General features: G+C 39.6%; 1 protein-coding gene across 4 annotated transcripts in view; it reads right to left on the reverse strand.

The window, feature by feature from the left end:
* The window catches only part of SLC10A7 (solute carrier family 10 member 7), a 259,532-nt gene that overhangs the window by 22,681 nt on the left and 212,741 nt on the right, over nucleotides 1–24,110 (reverse strand). For all 4 annotated transcript variants that reach the window (XM_055276057.2, XM_055276056.2, XM_063638241.1 and 1 more), the window contains 3 exons: nucleotides 20,008–20,173; nucleotides 19,006–19,057; nucleotides 5,616–5,689 (listed from right to left, as the gene is read on the reverse strand). In XM_055276057.2, coding sequence (XP_055132032.1) covers nucleotides 5,616–5,689; nucleotides 19,006–19,057; nucleotides 20,008–20,173 — 292 coding nt within the window. The remainder of the gene's footprint in view (nucleotides 1–5,615; nucleotides 5,690–19,005; nucleotides 19,058–20,007; nucleotides 20,174–24,110) is intronic.

Genomic DNA, 24,110 nt, shown 5'->3' on the forward strand with positions numbered 1-24,110 from the left:
AGAAAATGTAAGAAATGAGTATCAGTTTATGACTGGGCCACATGGAGATATATGTTTATAGGAGCAATTACAGATGTTAAGTATTTTAGAACTGTCTTATAACCAGCAGTGTAATCAGAAATAATTTTCTTTTTAAACAATTAATAAAACAATTCAAACCCATGCCAAGATCAAACATTTATAATACTTGGATCCAGTAAAGGAATTTTTGGTCTTCAAAGTGTTTTCATGTCCTACAATCCAATGAAATTCTGGAAGTTAGGAGGCCTGGAATATAGTTTCTGGGATATGATCTGGGATAAGTTTAAAGATTTTTTTCTATGCTTTCATTTATTTGTATGCACAATAAGGCAACAATTACTGACTTGCTAATATTCAAGATTGTTTAGGTAACATTATCTACAGGGTTAAGAGCTTTGACCTTTTAGACCAACTGTAGAGTAGTTTTATTAAGATAAGATTCTTTATGTACCAAGTAGAATAGGCTTTGTGTGAAAATAATACCAAAAATGCAAACTTTTGTATTTCAAATCAATTTCCTCTTGACAAAATGACTCAAATGTTATTAAATGAGATTTTTAGCCCCAGTTGTAGGTAATTCTTTAACATTCCTAAGAAACTGCCAATCAAATGGAAAACATGATCCTTTTAAGATTGTGTTTCTCCTAAGACAGTTTGGAGGGTCTGAAGGTATTTTTTAACCTCTTTAGGAAGAAGCTATAGACATATTTCCTTTCCTGTAATATGTTAACATTATTTATATAACTATTCTTTTCAAGAACTTATTTCCTTTGCACACATAATAAGGAAACTTGTTATTTCATAGAAAAGAAATATCAGTCACAGACCCACAGAAACTTAATACTGAAAGGGATCTCAAGTATCATTTTGTGCATCTTCTCATTGTATGGATGAGGAAATGAGACCTATGGCAATTAAGTGATTTGTTCCAGCTTTTGGTGAGAGAACTGGAACAGGAATCCAGACTAGAATCAGGGATGTGCTCTTTATCCTATGTCTACCAGAAAGCTATATTCTTTTAGCTTAATGCATAGGTTCTTGTCATAGTTCAGCTGTGTAACTGCAACTAGACCCATAATTAAGTACATATAAACAATGTAAGAAATAGTTGCCTTGATTTGCCTTTGTACACAAATGTCTGTAAATGGCAAGATATACAGTGGACTTTTAATAAGCATTGATGATGATACTCTAATATTTAATTAGCATTCATTCAATTCAGAAGTACTTTTGGAAATAAGAAATTTGGAGTCTTGCCATTGACTGCTAATAGTCAGCTGACATACTCTGAGGCTATGTGCTTTCAGTTTGCTATTTAATAACATTAAAAACTAACACAAACATGCTTAACTTAAGGACCTCAAATGTCCTGAAACATTTGCTTGCTAAGTGTTGTGAGAAAGTTTTCTGCATATATTGGAACTCTAGATAAGCAAAGTGATTTGAATACTCAAGAGAAAAAGATAAATAAGATGAAAGTAAAATGCCAATTCCACAGGATATCTTGGATCTAATTTCTTTCTTGATGAGATCTATTGACCGACTGTGCACTGAGCCATTATTAACTAGGATACAAGCTGTTCTTCAATCTCTGCTATGTAAAATATCTTTTCACTATTATATAAAAATGGCCATCAAACTAGAGAATAATTTGAGAGAGTACATGGCTTTTATGGCAACCTACAGCAAGTGATGCTGTCTTGACAAAATATAAAATTACCTCCAACCCTGAGCTGAAACTATAGGACAGCAGCAAACAAGCCCTGTAGTATTGTTTTAGATGAAGCACAGTGATAGCTCTGCACTTCCTTCAGGCCTCCTCTTTCTTCCTGAACGAACTCCAGGGAATGGCATCATGTCAGGCTTTCCAGATGGATTATGTGAAGCCATAGCTCAATGTCATTTTCAATAGGAAGCCTCATAATTAAAGGTCAAATAGTCACTTCATCTGCAATCAATCAATAGAAAAAGTACTAATACCAAGAACTAATCAATCAATGGCAAATGCACTAATAAAAGCAATGAATCAAATTCAGCATGTGTGTAGATGCAAGTACAAGGAAGAGATCGAGATAGGGCAAAAGCAAGAACAATAAAATAAATCAAAGGTGTACAAGGAAGAGATCGAGATAGGGCAAAAGCAAGAACAATAAAATAAATCGAAGGTGTATACAAGAGAATACTAAGAAAGCTTCTCAAGCAAGAGTTTTCATCTTTGGTTTATTAGTTACATGGTTGCCTCTTGGCCTGCAATGATTTATTCTTAAATACAAATACTAAATATAATAATGAATGGTATTTTATATTTCACTTAATGTATTCTATGTGAGATGTTAAATATGTATATACACATATATACACACATATATAAAAAATCAGAAGAAATACTATGATAGTGACTGCAAAGGGAAAGATGCATTTTTAAAGTGCCAAATAGGTATATTATAATCTGTTATATTTTATCTTTGTGTCAGCAGTGACAGAAAATATCACTCTAACTGATATTACCTAAAATTTCCCCTTGCTTTCTGGACTATGAAGTCCTCATACTCTTTGTGATGTTCTTGCATTTCCATGCAGGGATGTTGATATTGTGGAGGCTGTGTGTGTATGGGATGAAGCGGTATGTGAGAAAGCTCTATATCTTCCACTCAATTTTTCTATGAGCCTTAAACTGCTTTAAAAAAATAAAGTTTATTAAAAATAAAAACAAACAAAAAAGAATTTCCATTAGGACTATTATCAGCCTATATCTCAGGTCACTGTCACGGCCTATCCTCTGTACCAGAGATGTCAGGTCACCAGTAGATCCATGCATTGGATCTTGTGAAACGGATACAGTAAATTTATAGTGCTTAACAAGAACATTCTAGCATTAGCATCTAAACATCCCTTGCTGTATGGGGAAATAGCGGTGATCTGTCTGGGATAAGGGAAGCAGCAAAGAGGGCATTTTCATAAATACTATGTAAGAGACTGCAAGACAGAAGCCAAATATGATCAAGGGATGACAGAATATTGGAGTTGGAAGTAAAATCACCTAATTTTACAACCAAGGAAACTGAGGCCCAGGAAAGTATCAGTGGAAGAGCCAGGATGACTATTTAGGTCTTATAATTCCAAGACAGCCTATCTCTATCATGTTATGAAAGTAGCTAAGGATTACATAGATATTACACTAGTACAGCATCTTATTGGAGGATCTATTTCTTGGTAGAACACTGCAAAAGCAAACAGAAATCCAATTTAACCCAACCCTTTTTAGCAAAACAACTACTTCATAGCACCTATCTGTTTGCTTGAAAATTAGCTTTTGGAAAGTATAAAGGACAGAAAAATATGACTTTAGGATTAAGAAAAATAAAAAGACAAAAAACGCCGAATGGGTAGATATTCTGCTTATAGAAAAGCACACTGATCACACTGCTGTATGCTTCTTGGGTATGCATTTTGCTCTTTGTTCAGCACAACCAGCTCTAGCACAGAACAGAGAAACAGAGAAAACCCTTTCTGGTTTTCCTGACAAAAGCAAGTCCTTAAAAGTATCCCAGAACTTAAAGTAAAATAAAAAAAAAAAAAAAGAAGAAAAATAAGAACAATCTTCAAAATAGAAAAAAAAAGTGGGTCAGGTTTGCAAGCCCATTGCAGAAACGTGGGGATGTATTTGGGGCAGCCATGGTTCAGCCTATGCTCTAAGGATACAGGCTCATTCGATCCCTGCACTCTGTGTATCTGAGGAGTCTGGCAGCATCTGCCTCTGGACTCACTAACTTTATAAAAGTCCCTCTGGTTTTAGAAGACCTGAGACACCAGACAGTACGTGACAATAACACACGGGAAAGAAGTGTAAGATGATTTCCTTGAGGTCAACAACTGAAACACACTTGTTACATGAAAATCTACAAGACAGGATCAGGAGACTATAACCTTGGGAGTGGTAACATAGTTGTAACTAACATAGTTATTAGTAATCAATAAGAATAGCTACACCTTATAGAGTACTCACCAAGTACCAGGCAGCACAGCAAGCTATTAGATGGGCTCTCTCATGTAGTCCATAGCAATCTATTTACAGTACGATTATTGTACACATCTTGTCATTTATTGACTACCTATTATCTATCAAGTGCTGTGCCAGGTACTTAACAAATTTAAACTTTAATCTTTACAACAACCTTACAAAATGAGTGTTATTCTGCCCCTTCTACAGATGAAAAGGTTAAGGTTCAGGGAAGTTAACTGATTTGTCCAGGATCACAAAATTAGGATTGGAATATGGCTTCTAAGACTGTTTCAACTTCAATTTAATGATGATTATAGCTACACAAATACAAAAATAGAGCAGTGCATAGACAATATATATATATATATATATTATTCAAATAAGCTGAAGCTCTCAATAACAACTGCTCCTAAGGGTTTGTCCAATTTCTAAATCATTTTCCAAACTTGGTAAGACTGACAGTAGACTATCAGACAAATATGTTTGGGATTAACAAAAACATTATGAAACGTCTTCATTTTCCAGTTCACAGACTGAATTTCCTTAACATAAGCAGACTAAGAACATTGTAATGATTCTTCATTCCCTTAAGTGACTCATGTGCTAAAATGTAGAGAAATTTTTTTTTATTATTATACTTTAGGTTTTAGGGTACATGTGCACAATGTGCAGGTTTGTTACATACGCATCCATGTGCTGTGTTGGTTTGCTGCACCCATTAACTCGTAATTTAGCGTTAGGTATATCTCCTAATGCTGTCCCTCCCCCCTCCCCCCAACCCACAACAGTCCCCGGAGTGTGATGTTCCCCTTCCTGTGTCCATGAGTTCTCATTGTTCAATTCCTACCTAATATGAGTTTTTGCCGTAACATGCCCACCACCCCAAGGAGTTTGTGACTGAGGTATAGTTCAATAAAGCTTCTGATTACTTAATGACTTTTAATGACTAAAAACATAGATTCCGGATGTCTAACAGGTTATTGGGATAATGCCACTAATTGGATACAGCTAAGTAGAAAATAGCACTTTTCTTAATCCATTTTTGTCTATTAAATAAATACTTATTTCACTTTTAGTGCTAATCTGATTGAGTTAATGATAACTATATTGTTTCTTTATAGAAATAACATTCAGAAATAAGCATCAAACTAATGTCAATATCAAATTAGAGTAATAACATTATTTCTGCCTTGCTCTGAGCTACTGGAAAATAAGTTAATCTCTTCCAGGGACAACTCTAGGGCCTGCCAAAGCAAAGTTTTTGCCAATTCCCTATTTAGAAGTAGTTTCTACAGCATCTCCACCCCTGCTCTAATGTTAACATTCTACATTGGTAATCTTTTATGAGAATTGAAAACATGATTATAAATTAAGCTAAGTTTTACAGTATTAATTTTGGCCCACAGAGATTTGTTTAATCAAATAACTGAATTTCAAAGCAATGACCCACCCTCACTTTGCTACTGTTCCTTATCTAACTGTGTGGACAACACCCCATTCCATTTAATTTCAAGAGTTCTTTGAATTTCAAAATCATAAGATGTAACTATATGAGGGTAATAGGTGGTTTTTAACTCTGTGAATCACTTACCCAATGTGAGGGATTTGTGTGTAGAACAGAAAATGATAGCCACTGTGTCTGCTGGTGTGAAACCCGAATTATTCCTAGGGGCAAAAAAAGATTTTGACAAATACTTTTATAAAAAGCCAATTTAACACATCCAAAATCAAATGTAGTACCTACCTTTATGTTAACATCCCTTTGATCAATCCTGGTGACAGTAGTAATTCTACACCCAAATGTACAGAAGTGTCTGGATTTCTTTTTAGAGAACCACTTCTGAGTCATTTATCCATGAAAAGGAGAACAGTTGTAAAAATGTGTGGTGGAGGTTGCCTAAGATCACGTATATAATCAGCCCCTGGAGCAGGACTGATTATAAAAATAATGCAACAAGGAACTCTAAGTCTCTAGGTTACTACTTGGAATTTACCCAGTGGCTTGAAAGGATTAATGTATCTCCAAAAACGCTTTTTTCAAGGAGCAACACATCCTTTTGGTAGCAAACACACACTTAAGAAATACATGGTATGAACAAAGATTTAACATCATATATTTTAGTAAAAACAAATTATCATTTTTTGAGCAGTATCATGTATAGGCACTTCTCTAATGTCTTTACATGTAAAAGCAACAACCCCAAAACGCAAGTGATGCAATGTTCCTATTTACAGATGAGAAAACTGAGGCACACAGAAGTGTATAACATACTCAGGGCCCATGGTAGTAAGTGACAGAGCCAGGATTCAAATAGAGTCTAGTTCCTAGGCCTGTGTTCTTAATTACTATATTCTACTATTGTTATATACTATGTTAAACATTAAAAAAAACCTCACTGAGTCAAAACTAATTAAATGTTATGGGGAGTCAGTACTGGGAATTGGATGTCATAATCAGATTTCCTGCTTTAGGTAATAAGGGTTTAGAAAGCCAAAAAAGTTAAAAATGTCATTGTTATGATTGTGCCCTTATATTTTAGAAACTATTCTTTCCTGAGGAGTCAGGATATCAGGATTTGACTATATAGAGTCTATTCATTCCCTGCTCTGAACTCTGACAGAAGAGTTAGCAAATGGAAAAATGTTCTAGAAACTGACTCCATGTATACAGTTGCAGATGTAACAATGTACCTGATTTTTAAGGCTCCCTAATGAAAGAGACCCAATCATTTTCCTTAGTAATCTCATCCCCATGCACTACTTTTGCTGGGAGAAAACTCTTCCCTAAATAGATCCCACATCCTGTTTTTCTTGTTGTATACTCACAGGAGGAGAGAGGAGTCCCCTCAACTCCCTGCCGTCCCCCCCATCACCCCACCCCGCTTCCTCATCCCCTGTGCCTGTGTCAAGAGAATATTTAAAATGGCCTTTGGTCTCTCTTCTGAAAAGGCATGCATGTTTCTGCTTCCTAACCAGTCGTACTTCTAAGCTCTTTATTGATAACTTTCAAACTGAATTTTTGGTGTCTCACTTCAGTTGAGGATTCCCCATGGATGCATATCATATACTCTTATTGACTATAATAAGACTGGTTTGATTGTTTCTACATTTTATTCTCATATTGACATTGTAACACCATTCTTGTTTTTTAAACATTGCACTACATGGCTTTCATATTTCTTCATCCCTTTATTCCTCACAGTAGGCCTAATGGGGAAGGAGTTCCATAAGGTTCTGTAAATGCATGGGCTGAGAGATTAAAGCACTACAGATATACATGAGAAAGAGGAGAGGAGAGAGAAATAGAGTGCCTTTCAGCTGAAAGAGAAGGATCACCTCTAGCTTGGCAGGGAAAGTAGGAGATGATGATGGAGCACAAATAACCTTCTGGGAAAAAATAACAATTGAGCTGAGCCTTAAAGAATAGATTTAGATATGTGCAGATGTGTGTTTTAGATAGGAGACAGGGAGACTGTAGTACGGGAGTGTAGGGCAGTTGGCAAAGAACAGATTCTTCAGGCTGACTTGTGTGCAGGGACATTGGCTTATGATCAGGAGTATGGAGTTGATATGATGGGATAAGAGGAACTGCTGAAGGACTTGGGACAGTAGAATGACATGAGTAGATTATTCTTAAGGAGAAGCGATCACACAGCATGGTGTAAGACTGAAGATGGTGAGGCTGGGCAGGAAGCAGGGAGCTCTAAGGGCCTAAAGAATCAGAGTGAAGACAGGAGATGGTGGAAAGAGACATGGAGATAGGATGAAAAGAATTTCTTTTAACTTCTGTGCAATAGTACCTCCCAACAGCTCAAGAGTGCAGGCTTTTGGAGCAAACACACCTGATTTTAATTCCAGGCCATTCTTTTTCTCATATGTAGAATGAGTATAAGACCGTCTGACTCTTAGGATCAATTGTGGGGATAAATGCCAATGCTTGTTAAGAATGTGGCACAATGTAAATGTCGAACACAGGCTAGGGGATATTGATATTATTATTATTGCTTTGAGGGAGAAGGAAGAATCAAAGAGCAATTAGAAATTTTGAGCATATGGAACCAAGAGGAGCATTAAGGAAACAGAGAATTAAAGAGGAGGCTCAGTGAGCCTTGGGAAGGAGGCCAAGGAGTTGATGCTGATGTATACTGGATTTGTGAGAAGGACTGAGTTTGTAGTGGTAAAAAGGACTGTGTTTGGAGTGGTGAGAAGGACTGAACTTGGAGTGGTGAGAAGGACTGAACTTGGAGTGGTGAGAAGGACTGTGTTTGGAGTGGTGAGAAGGACTGTGTTTGGAGTGGTAAAAAGGACTGTGTTTGGAGTGGTGAGAAGGACTGTGTTTGGAGTGGTAAAAAGGACTGTGTTTGGAGTGGTGAGAAGGACTGTGTTTGGAGTGGTGAGAAGGACTGTGTTTGGAGTGGTGAGAAGGACTGTGTTTGGAGTGGTGAGAAGGACTGTGTTTGGAGTGGTGAGAAGGACTGTGTTTGGAGTGGTGAGAAGGACTGTGTTTGGAGTGGTAAAAAGGACTGTGTTTGGAGTGGTGAGAAGGACTGTGTTTGGAGTGGTGAGAAGGACTGTGTTTGGAGTGGTGAGGACTGAGTTTGGAGTGGTGAGAAGGACTGTGTTTGGAGTGGTGAGAAGGACTGTGTTTGGAGTGGTGAGGACTGAGTTTGGAGTGGTGAGAAGGACTGTGTTTGGAGTGGTGAGAAGGACTGAGTTTGGAGTGGTGAGGACTGAGTTTGGAGTGGTGAGAAGGACTGTGTTTGGAGTGGTGAGAAGGACTGAGTTTGGAGTGGTGAGAAGGACTGTGTTTGGAGTGGTGAGAAGGACTGTGTTTGGAGTGGTGAGAAGGACTGTGTTTGGAGTGGTGAGAAGGACTGTGTTTGGAGTGGTGAGAAGGACTGTGTTTGGAGTGGTAAAAAGGACTGTGTTTGGAGTGGTGAGAAGGACTGTGTTTGGAGTGGTGAGAAGGACTGTGTTTGGAGTGGTGAGGACTGAGTTTGGAGTGGTGAGAAGGACTGTGTTTGGAGTGGTGAGAAGGACTGAGTTTGGAGTGGTGAGGACTGTGTTTGGAGTGGTGAGAAGGACTGAGTTTGGAGTGGTGAGAAGGACTGTGTTTGGAGTGGTGAGGACTGAGTTTGGAGTGGTGAGAAGGACTGTGTTTGGAGTGGTGAGAAGGACTGTGTTTGGAGTGGTGAGAAGGACTGAGTTTGGAGTGGTGAGGACTGTGTTTGGAGTGGTGAGAAGGACTGTGTTTGGAGTGGTGAGGACTGAGTTTGGAGTGGTGAGAAGGACTGTGTTTGGAGTGGTGAGAAGGACTGAGTTTGGAGTGGTGAGGACTGTGTTTGGAGTGGTGAGAAGGACTGAGTTTGGAGTGGTGAGAAGGACTGTGTTTGGAGTGGTGAGGACTGAGTTTGGAGTGGTGAGAAGGACTGTGTTTGGAGTGGTGAGAAGGACTGTGTTTGGAGTGGTGAGAAGGACTGTGTTTGGAGTGGTGAGGACTGAGTTTGGAGTGGTGAGAAGGACTGAGTTTGGAGTGGTGAGAAGGACTGTGTTTGGAGTGGTGAGGACTGAGTTTGGAGTGGTGAGAAGGACTGTGTTTGGAGTGGTGAGAAGGACTGTGTTTGGAGTGGTGAGAAGGACTGTGTTTGGAGTGGTGAGAAGGACTGTGTTTGGAGTGGTGAGGACTGAGTTTGGAGTGGTGAGAAGGACTGTGTTTGGAGTGGTGAGAAGGACTGAGTTTGGAGTGGTGAGGACTGTGTTTGGAGTGGTGAGAAGGACTGAGTTTGGAGTGGTGAGGACTGAGTTTGGAGTGGTGAGAAGGACTGTGTTTGGAGTGGTGAGAAGGACTGAGTTTGGAGTGGTGAGAAGGACTGTGTTTGGAGTGGTGAGAAGGACTGTGTTTGGAGTGGTGAGAAGGACTGTGTTTGGAGTGGTGAGAAGGACTGTGTTTGGAGTGGTGAGGACTGAGTTTGGAGTGGTGAGAAGGACTGTGTTTGGAGTGGTGAGAAGGACTATGTTTGGAGTGGTGAGAAGGACTGTGTTTGGAGTGGTGAGAAGGACTGTGTTTGGAGTGGTGAGGACTGAGTTTGGAGTGGTGAGAAGGACTGTGTTTGGAGTGGTGAGAAGGACTGAGTTTGGAGTGGTGAGGACTGTGTTTGGAGTGGTGAGAAGGACTGAGTTTGGAGTGGTGAGGACTGAGTTTGGAGTGGTGAGAAGGACTGTGTTTGGAGTGGTGAGAAGGACTGAGTTTGGAGTGGTGAGAAGGACTGTGTTTGGAGTGGTGAGAAGGACTGTGTTTGGAGTGGTGAGAAGGACTGTGTTTGGAGTGGTAAAAAGGACTGTGTTTGGAGTGGTGAGAAGGACTGTGTTTGGAGTGGTAAAAAGGACTGTGTTTGGAGTGGTGAGAAGGACTGTGTTTGGAGTGGTGAGAAGGACTGAACTTGGAGTGGTGAGAAGGACTGAGTTTGGAGTGGTGAGAAGGACTGTGTTTGGAGTGGTGAGAAGGACTGAGTTTGGAGTGGTGAGGACTGTGTTTGGAGTGGTGAGAAGGACTGTGTTTGGAGTGGTGAGAAGGACTGTGTTTGGAGTGGTGAGAAGGACTGTGTTTGGAGTGGTGAGAAGGACTGTGTTTGGAGTGGTGAGAAGGACTGAGTTTGGAGTGGTGAGGACTGAGTTTGGAGTGGTGAGAAGGACTGTGTTTGGAGTGGTGAGAAGGACTGAGTTTGGAGTGGTGAGGACTGTGTTTGGAGTGGTGAGAAGGACTGAGTTTGGAGTGGTGAGGACTGAGTTTGGAGTGGTGAGAAGGACTGTGTTTGGAGTGGTGAGAAGGACTGAGTTTGGAGTGGTGAGAAGGACTGTGTTTGGAGTGGTGAGAAGGACTGTGTTTGGAGTGGTGAGAAGGACTGTGTTTGGAGTGGTGAGAAGGACTGTGTTTGGAGTGGTGAGGACTGAGTTTGGAGTGGTGAGAAGGACTGTGTTTGGAGTGGTGAGAAGGACTGTGTTTGGAGTGGTGAGAAGGACTGTGTTTGGAGTGGTGAGAAGGACTGTGTTTGGAGTGGTGAGGACTGAGTTTGGAGTGGTGAGAAGGACTGTGTTTGGAGTGGTGAGAAGGACTGAGTTTGGAGTGGTGAGGACTGTGTTTGGAGTGGTGAGAAGGACTGAGTTTGGAGTGGTGAGGACTGAGTTTGGAGTGGTGAGAAGGACTGTGTTTGGAGTGGTGAGAAGGACTGAGTTTGGAGTGGTGAGAAGGACTGTGTTTGGAGTGGTGAGAAGGACTGTGTTTGGAGTGGTGAGAAGGACTGTGTTTGGAGTGGTAAAAAGGACTGTGTTTGGAGTGGTGAGAAGGACTGTGTTTGGAGTGGTAAAAAGGACTGTGTTTGGAGTGGTGAGAAGGACTGTGTTTGGAGTGGTGAGAAGGACTGAACTTGGAGTGGTGAGAAGGACTGAGTTTGGAGTGGTGAGAAGGACTGTGTTTGGAGTGGTGAGAAGGACTGAGTTTGGAGTGGTGAGGACTGAGTTTGGAGTGGTGAGAAGGACTGAGTTTGGAGTGGTGAGGACTGAGTTTGGAGTGGTGAGAAGGACTGTGTTTGGAGTGCTGAGAAGGACTGAGTTTGGAGTGGTGAGAAGGACTGTGTTTGGAGTGGTGAGAAGGACTGTGTTTGGAGTGGTGAGAAGGACTGTGTTTGGAGTGGTGAGAAGGACTGTGTTTGGAGTGGTAAAAAGGACTGTGTTTGGAGTGGTGAGAAGGACTGTGTTTGGAGTGGTGAGAAGGACTGTGTTTGGAGTGGTGAGGACTGAGTTTGGAGTGGTGAGAAGGACTGTGTTTGGAGTGGTGAGAAGGACTGAGTTTGGAGTGGTGAGGACTGTGTTTGGAGTGGTGAGAAGGACTGAGTTTGGAGTGGTGAGAAGGACTGTGTTTGGAGTGGTGAGGACTGAGTTTGGAGTGGTGAGAAGGACTGTGTTTGGAGTGGTGAGAAGGACTGTGTTTGGAGTGGTGAGAAGGACTGAGTTTGGAGTGGTGAGGACTGTGTTTGGAGTGGTGAGAAGGACTGTGTTTGGAGTGGTGAGGACTGAGTTTGGAGTGGTGAGAAGGACTGTGTTTGGAGTGGTGAGAAGGACTGAGTTTGGAGTGGTGAGGACTGTGTTTGGAGTGGTGAGAAGGACTGAGTTTGGAGTGGTGAGAAGGACTGTGTTTGGAGTGGTGAGGACTGAGTTTGGAGTGGTGAGAAGGACTGTGTTTGGAGTGGTGAGAAGGACTGTGTTTGGAGTGGTGAGAAGGACTGTGTTTGGAGTGGTGAGGACTGAGTTTGGAGTGGTGAGAAGGACTGAGTTTGGAGTGGTGAGAAGGACTGTGTTTGGAGTGGTGAGGACTGAGTTTGGAGTGGTGAGAAGGACTGAGTTTGGAGTGGTGAGAAGGACTGTGTTTGGAGTGGTGAGAAGGACTGTGTTTGGAGTGGTGAGAAGGACTGTGTTTGGAGTGGTGAGGACTGAGTTTGGAGTGGTGAGAAGGACTGTGTTTGGAGTGGTGAGAAGGACTGAGTTTGGAGTGGTGAGGACTGTGTTTGGAGTGGTGAGAAGGACTGAGTTTGGAGTGGTGAGGACTGAGTTTGGAGTGGTGAGAAGGACTGTGTTTGGAGTGGTGAGAAGGACTGAGTTTGGAGTGGTGAGAAGGACTGTGTTTGGAGTGGTGAGAAGGACTGTGTTTGGAGTGGTGAGAAGGACTGTGTTTGGAGTGGTAAAAAGGACTGTGTTTGGAGTGGTGAGAAGGACTGTGTTTGGAGTGGTAAAAAGGACTGTGTTTGGAGTGGTGAGAAGGACTGTGTTTGGAGTGGTGAGAAGGACTGAACTTGGAGTGGTGAGAAGGACTGAGTTTGGAGTGGTGAGAAGGACTGTGTTTGGAGTGGTGAGAAGGACTGAGTTTGGAGTGGTGAGGACTGTGTTTGGAGTGGTGAGAAGGACTGTGTTTGGAGTGGTGAGAAGGACTGTGTTTGGAGTGGTGAGAAGGACTGTGTTTGGAGTGGTGAGAAGGACTGTGTTTGGAGTGGTGAGGACTGAGTTTGGAGTGGTGAGAAGGACTGTGTTTGGAGTGGTGAGAAGGACTGTGTTTGGAGTGGTGAGAAGGACTGTGTTTGGAGTGGTGAGAAGGACTGTGTTTGGAGTGGTGAGAAGGACTGTGTTTGGAGTGGTGAGAAGGACTGAGTTTGGAGTGGTGAGGACTGAGTTTGGAGTGGTGAGAAGGACTGAGTTTGGAGTGGTGAGAAGGACCATGTTTGGAGTGGTGAGAAGGACTGAGTTTGGAGTGGTGAGAAGGACCGTGTTTGGAGTGGTGAGGACTGTGTTTTCAAGAAATCTGGCAAAGGGAAGAAAAAGGTCACAGGATATTTGACCATGATCATAAAGAGAAAGTGAAGACACAGCAGAGAGAAATACCTGATGAACACAGTTCCCAAAGAGGCCTGAGAAGCCAGGGCATTTCCTATCATATCTGAGCTGGAAGCAAAAGTGAACAAGAGGAGTGAAAAATATGGAGATTTTTCAGGTAGAGAACGGGCAAGCAGAGGCAAGTTATGTCAGAGATTTTACTTTCTTTATAAAATGTGACCCAACTTTGAGTTAATTCCAAGGCCTGGGAATCAAAGACATTAGAAAAGTTTGAAATTGGCAGATTGGAGAATATGAATTACAGTCAATTAACAATGAATAAAAAAACTTCCATGCAGGAGTGAGTGCCCTCCAGTGATTGTAGAACATGTAATGTGATCAGCTGGCCTAGGTAGGGGATGTTGTCCAGTAACGTTTGTGGTGTTAGGAGCACTTCAAAAACTTTGTCTTTTGTGGCCCTTGTTTATATCAGCCATGGCTGCATCTGGGTTTATGCATTTGGTTTTCTTCCTAGAGTCTTGTACTACACTTTTCCTTTAGTAAACTTTGTTCGGCTTGATATCTTGTTCTTTTCAAGGTTACAGCACATTTCCAGTGTGTCACAGTCTCTCTGGTCAAGGAGGCTCTGAATTAATCTGGCGCTGGCTGCTGCTCATTAGAGCAGCATTCACAATGTGGCTAAAGAGGATATTTGCAAGATATGCTTACTTGTCCTCTGTTTCAGGTAAGGAGGCTAAAGCTAGGGCCATGCTGGGAGATTTCTGGCTCATTGCTCTCAGTAACACTGCTCTACAGTCTTATTGACAAAAAGTCCATGAGTGGGAAGGAGGATTAGAACCTTAAGGCATAAAAAGGGAACGTTTAAGGTTAAAAACAATATTCCTCCTCAATAGGGTTGACTTGTACTCTAGCTATGTAGGACCAGAGTGCTGTACATCGGGGAAAGCTGACAGAGCAGATGCTCACTTAACCCTCTCTTCAGGATGGTGGTAAATGACCACAGCATAAGCATTATTGAGCACTTTTCTAAGCACGTTGCAGCCAGTATTACTTCCTTCTCAGAAAAGCCATACAAATAGATAGTGTTATTGCTCTGCTTTTTCCAAAAAGGGAACTGGAAACACAAGTAGGTTAAACAACTCCCCTAAAGTCACACAACTAGTAAGTTGGTTGCCCCAAACCTTGGTCATAAGTTTGCCTTTTGAGAAAGACAATATTAAAACCAAAAACACTACAAAATGTAATGGGTGAGAGCAGCTATCTTGGTAAATAATCCACCCTTAGCCATACTCTGTCAAGGGGGACTTCATGGTACAAGGTCATGACAAGACCCAGAAAAATCAAGTGTCCTGTACATCATATTTGAGTAGTAATGACTAAAATTATTCTCACTGATTAACATCTCTATTGTGTCTGCTCACATTCTTGAAAGGAATCACATTACTATTTATTTTCTAACTCTACCTTATCTCTTTTTAATATTGATTTTCTTTTTATCCTGTTTTTAATGATTCTTTTGATCACTTCGCCTTCTCTTGAGATGTTTATTTCCTTTTCTTCCCAACTGGTCTTTTTATTCTCTCTTGCAAAGCTTTCAATCAGTGTTTTCCACATAATGTTTATTTTGCCTTCCTTTGCAGTACCCACAGAGGAAAACATGTCAGGTTTTACTAGTAGAATCACAGAATGTGGAACAGAAAAGGTCCTTTGAGATACTTCTGTCTAAGCCCACTATTTTCAGAGGAGGAAACTTTCATGTGAAGCCTCTTCTTTGTTAATCTCTGTGCCTGTGTTTTGTCTCTGCTCGTTTTCAGAGAAGACCTCTTCCGTCATTAGCTGGGTGGCACTGAACAAGCTACCCAGGGTGCCAAGGCTTAGTTGCCTCCTCTGAAATGGTAAGAAAACTTACCATTAATGATCATCCCCATCTTCCTTGCCTGCTTCCCTTTCCCATTCTCCTGTCCTGCTTCTCCCAGGGCTATGGTGAAAGGCAGATTGAGATATCTCACTGGAAATGTACTGATCAGAATTAAAACACATATACAAATATTTGTTTTCTTCCTTTTCCTTTATTAACAGTTTCTTTTGCCACTCTAATGACAATATAGGTTTCTGTTATTCTAGTTATCAGCCTACCAAACTTTTTAACTTTTTATGTATTTTTAAAAGATTTCCAATTACTGCTTTCCTTTTCTAAGCTTTTTCAATGTGTGTGTGTGTGTGTGTGTGTGTGTGTGTGTGTGTGTGTGTGTGTGTGTGTTTAAATTTGCAGTTTCCCAAAGTTGCAGAATGGTTAGGTCATTGGATAGCTGACTCTTGGCTTGATGAATCAACTGATTTCCTAGCAACCGGGCCAGAGAAAAGTAAAAAATAATGTATTACAAAGCTAGCAAAGCTAATGTCCCATCTCTGATTATTAGCTTTTTTTTTTTTTTTTGAGATAGAGTCTTGCTCTGTCACCCAGGCTGGAGTGCAGTGGCGTGATCTCAGCTCACTGCAACCTCCATCTCCCAGGTTCAAGCAATTCTCCTGCCTCAGCCTCTGGAGTAGCTGGGATTACAGGCGCATGCCACCACGCTGGGCTAATTTTTGTATTTTTAGTAGAGATGGGATTTCGCCATGTTGGCCTGGCTGGTTTTGAACTCCTGACCTCGTGATCCATGCACCTTGGCCTCCCAAAGTGCTGGGATTATAGGCATGAGCAACCGCACCTGGCCAGATTTTTTTAAAAGTACAGAAATTCTTGGGCTGGGCGTGGTGACTCACATCTGTAATCCCAGCACTTTGAGAGGCCAAGGTGGGTGGATCATGAGGTCAGGAGATCAAGACCATCCTGGCTAACATGGTGAAACCCCATCTCTACTAAAAATACAAAAAATTAGCCAGGCGTGGTGGCGGGAGCCTGTAGTCCCAGCTACTTGGGAGGCTGAGGCAGGAGAATGGCGTGAACCCAGGAGGTGGAGCTTGCAGTGAGCCGAGATTGCGCCACTGCACTCCAGCCTGGGTGACAGAGCAAGATTCCATCTCAAAAAAAAAAGGTACAGAAATTCTCCAGGCAAGCCAGGAATTTGAGAACAGAGAATGAGGCTATGTAAGAGGTAATTTAGGCTTCAGACAAATTCGAAGTAAATCATTAACAGATGATTATGGCAGGGGACAGGGTGGGGAGGGGGTGCAGAGAGGGAGAAATGATCAAGCTATATATTGTCATTTATCAAAGAATGTGCAGGTTTGACTGTAAGTCAAGGAAGTTAAAAACCTGACAGATGCTAGTTGCAGTGAATCATGCCTATAGTCCCAGCACTTTGGGGAGGCCAAGGTGGGAGAATCACGTGAGGCCAGGAGTTTAAGACCAGCCTGGGCAACATAACAAGAGCTTGTCTCTACAAAAAATTACAAGTTAGCCAGGCATGGTGGTGTTTGCGTGTAGTCTCAGCTAACTCAGCAGGCTGAGGCAAGAAGATCGCCTGAGCCCATGAGTCTGAGGCTGTAGCAAGCTATGATGGCATCACTGCATTCCAGCCTGGGTGACAGAGCAAGCCCCTGTCTCTAAACAAAACAAAACAAAACAAAACAAAAACCTTGACAGAACCTCAGTGAATGCAGAATAAGCAAGAAAAGAAGGATTTTAAAATTAAAGATCCTTATGAAAGTCCAGTCTACTCCGTGCTGTAAATTCTTAATTTCAGTTCAACTAGGTATCACACTTCTGCCACCCATGCCTCCTTTAGCAGTCCCAGTAGTGGCTGCTCTATGTTCTATTTTTCAAGAAAATTTTTAGTCACTAACGGGATATCTGCATCCTACCTCGTCCAATAGGAGTGGTTCTGACGATCACTTTTGCCACAAGGACCAGCAAACAAACTGCCATTGAAAGGCAAATGTCTTTTCTAAGATGATATAACAAGCCATTTACAAGAAGAACTTTAAAATAGCTCCTGCTTTCAGACTTACCCAATTAAGTCACATTTTCTCTGTGACTTAATGGCTCCAGGCTTTACTCTTACTTCATAAATCACAATCTCTAGCTTGGGAAAATGCTTCAAATTACATCAATCAATAAGTTTTTATTGACTGTTTACAATCAGCCTAGTGCTATACCAAGTGCTGTGAGAGCCAAGTGCCTAATGTGAGGCCTGCACCATCCACTGCTCTGACGCTTTTTCAAGCCTTATAAACAGCATAGGCTCTTTCCCTTGTGGTCACTCGTTGCTATTGCCTGGTGTTCATGGGCTTTGCAATCTGGCTGAAGCCTACCTTTCCAGTTACTATTACTATTTCTAATCTTCCTCTACTCCTATTGTTTCACCATATCTTGATTTTTGTATGTGTCCACATTTGCATTATTGCTTCTTCTCCCACCAAGAACTCCCTCTTGGCATCTCTAACTGCTGAACAATTAGCCATTCTGTATGGCTCAGGTCAAGCCCCATCATTTCCATGAATCCTTGCTCTATATTCTCTTGGGAAGTGCTTCCTTCTTCTTTGAACTGAATACAGGTTGGCTTACTGTACCACCCAGAGGACACTTGGGTTATCAGTGCAAGATTGAAATCACCTCTTATTTGTGGCATTCCCTATGGTAACTTTCTCTAACCAAAAGTTCAAGTAATATTTGTAATGTATAATAAAGGTGGAAAAATTTGCATTTGAGGTTAAGCTTTTAAGAACAGGAAGGAGGAACCAGGACCTGGAGACTAATTTGGATATGGGGACTGCCTAAGCAAGGGACAGAAATGAGAAAGCATGAGGTCTTTCCAGGGAGCAGCAAAGATTTTACATCAACCTAAAGCTTAGCATGAATACTAGTAGTGGTTCATGAGACTGGAAAACAGACTAGAGGACCTTGTCCCCCAAAATAAACTTCATTCTATAGGCACTGGATAACCATTAAAGATATCTGAACCAGAGAGCCATTATCAGAATTCTAGTCATTGGAAGCACTATGAAATGCATAACAAAAGTTGGGTGTAGAAATGGAATTATCAGTAAGATATCCATTGAAATAGCCTAGAGAGAAAGAGGCAAGAAGAGCCTGAATTAAGGAAGTGGCTTTTGGAGCAGAAAAAATATTACAGAAGTAAGATCAATAAATTAAAATAAAATGATGTGAAGGATTCCAGCTTCAGTAACTTTGAGGATGGTGGTTCACTAAAAATAAGGAAAGAAATAAGAGAAAGAGGCAGTTTTTGGGAAAAACATGACTCTGTTTTGAGTATCTTGAGTCTAAGGTCTCGTTAAGACAGTCAAGTAAAGATATCTAAATGGTAAGTGAAAAACAGGGTTCAAACTCAGGAAAAACATTGCAATGGATGGTTTGCACCTGAAAATCATCACTATGAAGCTAACAGCTCAAGCCAGTAGAATGGAAGGGCCTGCCTAAGCACTCAATGTGGATAGACAAGATAAGGCCGAGGAAAGACCCTTTGTAATGTCTATAATTTGAAGGTGGCAGAAGGGAGGCAGAATGGTCAGGGAGATAGGAGAAAAACATATGTAAAAGGAGAAAAAAATATAAAAGTGTGTAGTGGCATAGTAGCCAAGTAGACAGATGATTCCACATATAGAAAACTAATAACAAGAGATACCAAATCACTTACCTTGTTGAAAAGATGAAAGTTAAAAGCATAAAACTCAGCTGGATAGAAAATACTGAAGAAAAAAAGATTGAATCTAAATTAGCACTCTAAAAGCAGTATTTGTAGCATACTTACTGGTATACTTGTTTTATCTAAAACTTATAGGAACTAAAAAAGAAAAACAAACAAATAAACCAAACAAGCATGCCTTGCTAAATTGAAAGAATCATTTAAATTAGTGGGACTCAGTCTGTTCTTATTGATGATATCCCCAGAAACAGTCTTCGTTATTGAGGGAAAACCTAAAGCCTCTTTAAGATTTGGTTATTTAATTTGGTCAATTTAGAAAGAGCTGGTTTATACTATGAATACTTCTAGCAAATATCACAAATGCAGTAGCATACAATATACTTTAGAACAACAAAATATTCTTTGATATTACAACATTAGTAACAGTTGTCTTTGGGATAACAGGATAAATAGAACGAAAGGTTGCTTTTTGAGCTTTACCAGTTTCCTGCATTTTATAGTCTGCTGCTTCTCAAAATGAAATGATATTACTTTGGGTAAATTTTATTAGAAAATATGATGTAAATACACATATTTTAACCAATGCAGCCAAGTTATTATACTTAGAAATAATAGTATCATATATTGTAAATCCTGTTTTTAAATCACAGTAAGGGGTAAGATCAGTTTAAAGTTATAATAAACTAAATTGGTGACACAGTGCTCAATCTAACATTTGCATCTGACAGGAATTAAGGCTTCTCTCATCTGACATCAACTACTGTAAACCAGAAAATGGGGCAGCAGACTCAGAAACAAAGGAAATTACGATATAAGTGTAAAGCCGATGTATTTTAAAAGAACAGAATAAAGTCACTGAGTAAATGTAAAATAAAATTAAGCATTCATTTCTAGTCAAATTAACACTAGACATGAATTTAGAGAACACACAGTGCTACGCGTTGCTATTGAGGAGACTGAGGGATAGCCAGGCTATCCCATTTTCCAACTTACTTATCAACAGTATGAGAACAAGGCTGAATTTATCCAGGTCAATATTTGGGTTAGAGAACGTGTCGCAGAATGTTGTGTAGATGATCATGAGGAGTACACTGCTGCTGATAGCACCAAAAGGAGGCTTCTTTCTCTCAAGCCAATCCTTGATGTATCTTCGGACAATCTGAAACACAGAGATCAACAGGTTGCCTCTTTTCGGAGATGTAGGGAGTTGAAATGGGCATCACAAAGTGATTCTGACAGGAGAAAGACATAAAGGAAAGAGAATAATTTGGTTGATGGCCACAGTGGATTTCAAAGCTTCCCTGCCACACTACTCTTCTCCTGGGGAATTTAACATTTGTAGTGCAACTTCCACTGGGTGTCCATAATGAGAGTATATTTTCAACTGCATTCAAATCCATCCTTAATCATGCCAAATGCTCTTTGCTAGCTGTCATTGAGACATGCCCATTAAGCCTCCCCAAAGTTTATCTCCTCTGCTGATCCTAATGGATGTGTGTAATTATCACAGTCCCCTTTGCCTCAACAGACAATTCCAAGTGCAACTTTGGGAATCTTAAAAATCTGACATCTTCAAGGATTTCAAGACGGTAGATAATCGAAAGTGATCCATGGAACATATTAATATTTAAAATGCTAGCAATGCACCAGAAGTTTTTAATTAAATTATAACTCATGCTTGAAAAGCAAAAGTGCATGTGTTGTGGGAGTTTAAATAATTCAAACTCTGAATATCTAGAGTTTTTGTGAATCCAAAGACAAATGCCATTTGCATACTTTTAGAATTCCAGAATTAACATTTAAAAATGAATAAACCTGTCCTAACTCTCCTACAAAAGGATCAGTGAAATATGAAGTTATAGAGCAATTCTGTCTTACTTTAAAATCAGGTCATCTGAATATTAGTGATAACTTCTGTTTGGACATAAAAGTGAACCACTCTACTTAAAACATTGTTTCACTTTTGAAAGAAGCTGTACAAGTCCTATCATAAGGACGATAGCTGAGACGTATTAAGTTTTGAGTCACTCATTATCCTGCATAATTGAATATGAGAATTCACAACAGGCTGAATTACTACGGATCCATTAGCAATAATGAGGTCAGGGAACTTATCCTGATAAGGCTGATGGGGTTCTGTCATCATGTACTCTGTCACTAAAAAGGCTTAATTCGCAATGGAGCATATCTTTACAGATGCTCAAGAATAAAATAAACTACTATCAATAGAATCTTTGAACAATTGGCTGTTGGATCAACGTCAACTGTTCTCAGGGACTCATGAAGTGAACTGACAGTGTATTAAAGGCAGTCTTGACAGAAAGCTGACCAGCTGGTACCAGGTACAGGTACAAAATCCTGAAGGTTAGGTGGGGTGGGAATAAATGGAAAGTGTGTTAGATATTTTAAAAAATTGTAATTAATTTTCTTTAAAAAAGTAGATAAAGCCGCACCTGGATTTACAAAATATTATGGAGTTTATTTTGGGAAGGTGGGGGGAGTGTAGAAGTGATCCCAAACCATAGTAATTTATCTAGCATTCATTTCTTTCTTTAAATTTAAAACACAGTGATGTACAGAGAAATAAGAGCAGTTCTGTCACACAGCATTATGGACTGACATATTAGAACACAAATTTTGGATAATAGTGGTATAGGTATCATGGGTATCTAGATGTCTCCATGATCAGATATGTCACTAGGGTTGGTGGGTAGCTGGTCATTGGAAGGCTACAGAGGGACTTCATTTAAAGGGTCACTTCATAATCTATTGTGTTTGGTGGTACAAAACTGGTAGCTGCCCAAATTTAATATAATTCAACTCCTTTAGGAAATAAAATAAATGGAAATTACATGAAATTATTGAAATTGTTGCTGCCCTTCAATCTTGTTTTAATACACAATGGTTAAAAACACCACAAAAGTTCTCTCTTTGCAATAGGTTATAGAATGTATGATCCCAATTCCAAAAATAAGTGTCTTCCTCTCCTACCAGCATTGCCCTCCAACAAAATAAATAAATAAATATGAATGAGGTGCAACTTGTAAGTGAAAACCATTTTAAAACCCAAGACAAATCTGTAATAATTAATCAACTGTATGAGCAATACAGATGTCCCTTGGTATCCACAGAGGATTGATTCTAGGACCTCTGTGAATACCAAATCCACTGATGCTCAAAACCCTGATAAAAATGTGTAGTGTTTGTATATAACCTACACACACCCTCCTGTATACTTTGAATCATCTCTAGATTGCTTATAATACCTAATACAACTATTTACACATGTATTATACTGTAGTAGGTTATTACACTGTACTTTTAAAATTTTGTATTATTTTTATTGTATTGTTATTTATTGTTTTTTCCCAATTTTTTTAATCTGCAGGTGGTTGAATACACAGATGCAGAACCCACAAATACAAAGGGCCAACTGTAATTTGATTGAGTTAACCTAATAATCTCTTTCTTCATTGCAAAGTACTTAGAGTCTCATAGTAGAATAGGACTCCCTCAATATGGCAAGAAACAGGGTCTCCCAGGTCCACAATCCTTCTAGCCAAAATGTCTTTCTTCTAAACACTCCAATAAATTGATGGTGGATACCTAATCTCAATAAAGAAAATAACTGGAAAGTTGGGAATGGACAGATGTACAAGTAAAACAGTAACCCTAGAAGAAAGCAGATTGTCTTTCACCATTTCTAGTCTTATTGTGATATTTATCTACATTTTCTAAGTAAATCCTTTTATATCTTGCCAGGTTGCATAGAGCTTTTCCATCTTCCTCTAAAATTAAATTCACAAAGCAGCTGCTTTTGCACTATGTAGCTAGAAAGGCGTTAAAATGTTTCATAAACAAAAACTGGGTGAAGTAGTGTTGACATGCCTCAAAGATATGCTTTGGATATAAACTCCAGGAAATCTTATCTTCTTTTAGTTTAGCCACTTACACTTTTGATGCAATCATTCTGTATTTGTCAAGAATTCATGTCATTTTAAAATTCTCCAAACTTCTTTGCCTTATAGAAATCTTTAATAACCTTATAGGAAACAACACTTTGCTTGAGCTAGATCAACACAACCTGATATAGATGCCTCAGAATTCTCTCTTGGGAAAAAAGAAAATCCAAGATGAGGTGGGAAAAGGCATTCTGGTGAGGTGGCCAGTTCTATCTTCTTTCAGAATCTATACTAATTCATTTGCCCTCAGACCTCAGAGAAATGTAGGTGTTCAAAATTAAGTGACAAATCCTCATTAACTTGTTTACTTTTCCCTGTGAAGAGAGAAGGAAAAAATCTTCCATAGAAGCTTTTTTATTTTGTTGTCTCACCTTCAAAACTTTGATTTTCTTTATTCTAAATTAAATAGCAGGAAAGGGTAAAGGAAAACTTAAATTTGACTCTCTGTGCTTCTAATAAACGGAGCCACATATCAATTCCTGCATGACTTCCAAGTCGGAAACCTGTAAAAATGACATGTCTTAGATGTAGAATGTCGATGCACTGAGATAGATATAAAGTATAATACCCATCATCTTAGTTTTCTTAATATTTTGTTATTATTTTCTTAATTATTATTATTATTTTCTTAATATTTGTTAATAAAATATTTCTTAATATTTTCTTAATATTTCTTAATATTTTCCTTGCTTTTTGTTTCTATTCTGTCTTTAACCTATTCATAATTTGATTTTTGAATAAGGATATATGAGAGATAATGTTTCAGGTTAAGTCTGAATTTTAAGACATTTCTCAAGGTGGTTTCAGTTTGTTTCTTCAATTTTTTTCCTCTGTTGCACTAAATCCATATAGTTTCATAAAGTTTTGTTTCTTCATTAATATCCTGTTTTAATACATAGTCAGAGATATGAAATCAAATCCAATTTCTATAACACTTTATTTTTATTAAATATTGAGTAGATTCAAAATAAAACACTTTGCAAAAAAGCATAAACAATAATAATAAATGGGCACAATGAACACTTATTATCTACTTCACTCTTTGAAAATTCTTCCCTTCTATTAATTCATTTCATTCTCATGACAAAGGTCACACATTATTATTCTTCTGAGTTTACAGTTGGAAACAGAGGC

Source organism: Symphalangus syndactylus, chromosome 4, assembly GCF_028878055.3.
Source record: "Symphalangus syndactylus isolate Jambi chromosome 4, NHGRI_mSymSyn1-v2.1_pri, whole genome shotgun sequence".
NCBI lineage: Eukaryota > Metazoa > Chordata > Mammalia > Primates > Hylobatidae > Symphalangus > Symphalangus syndactylus.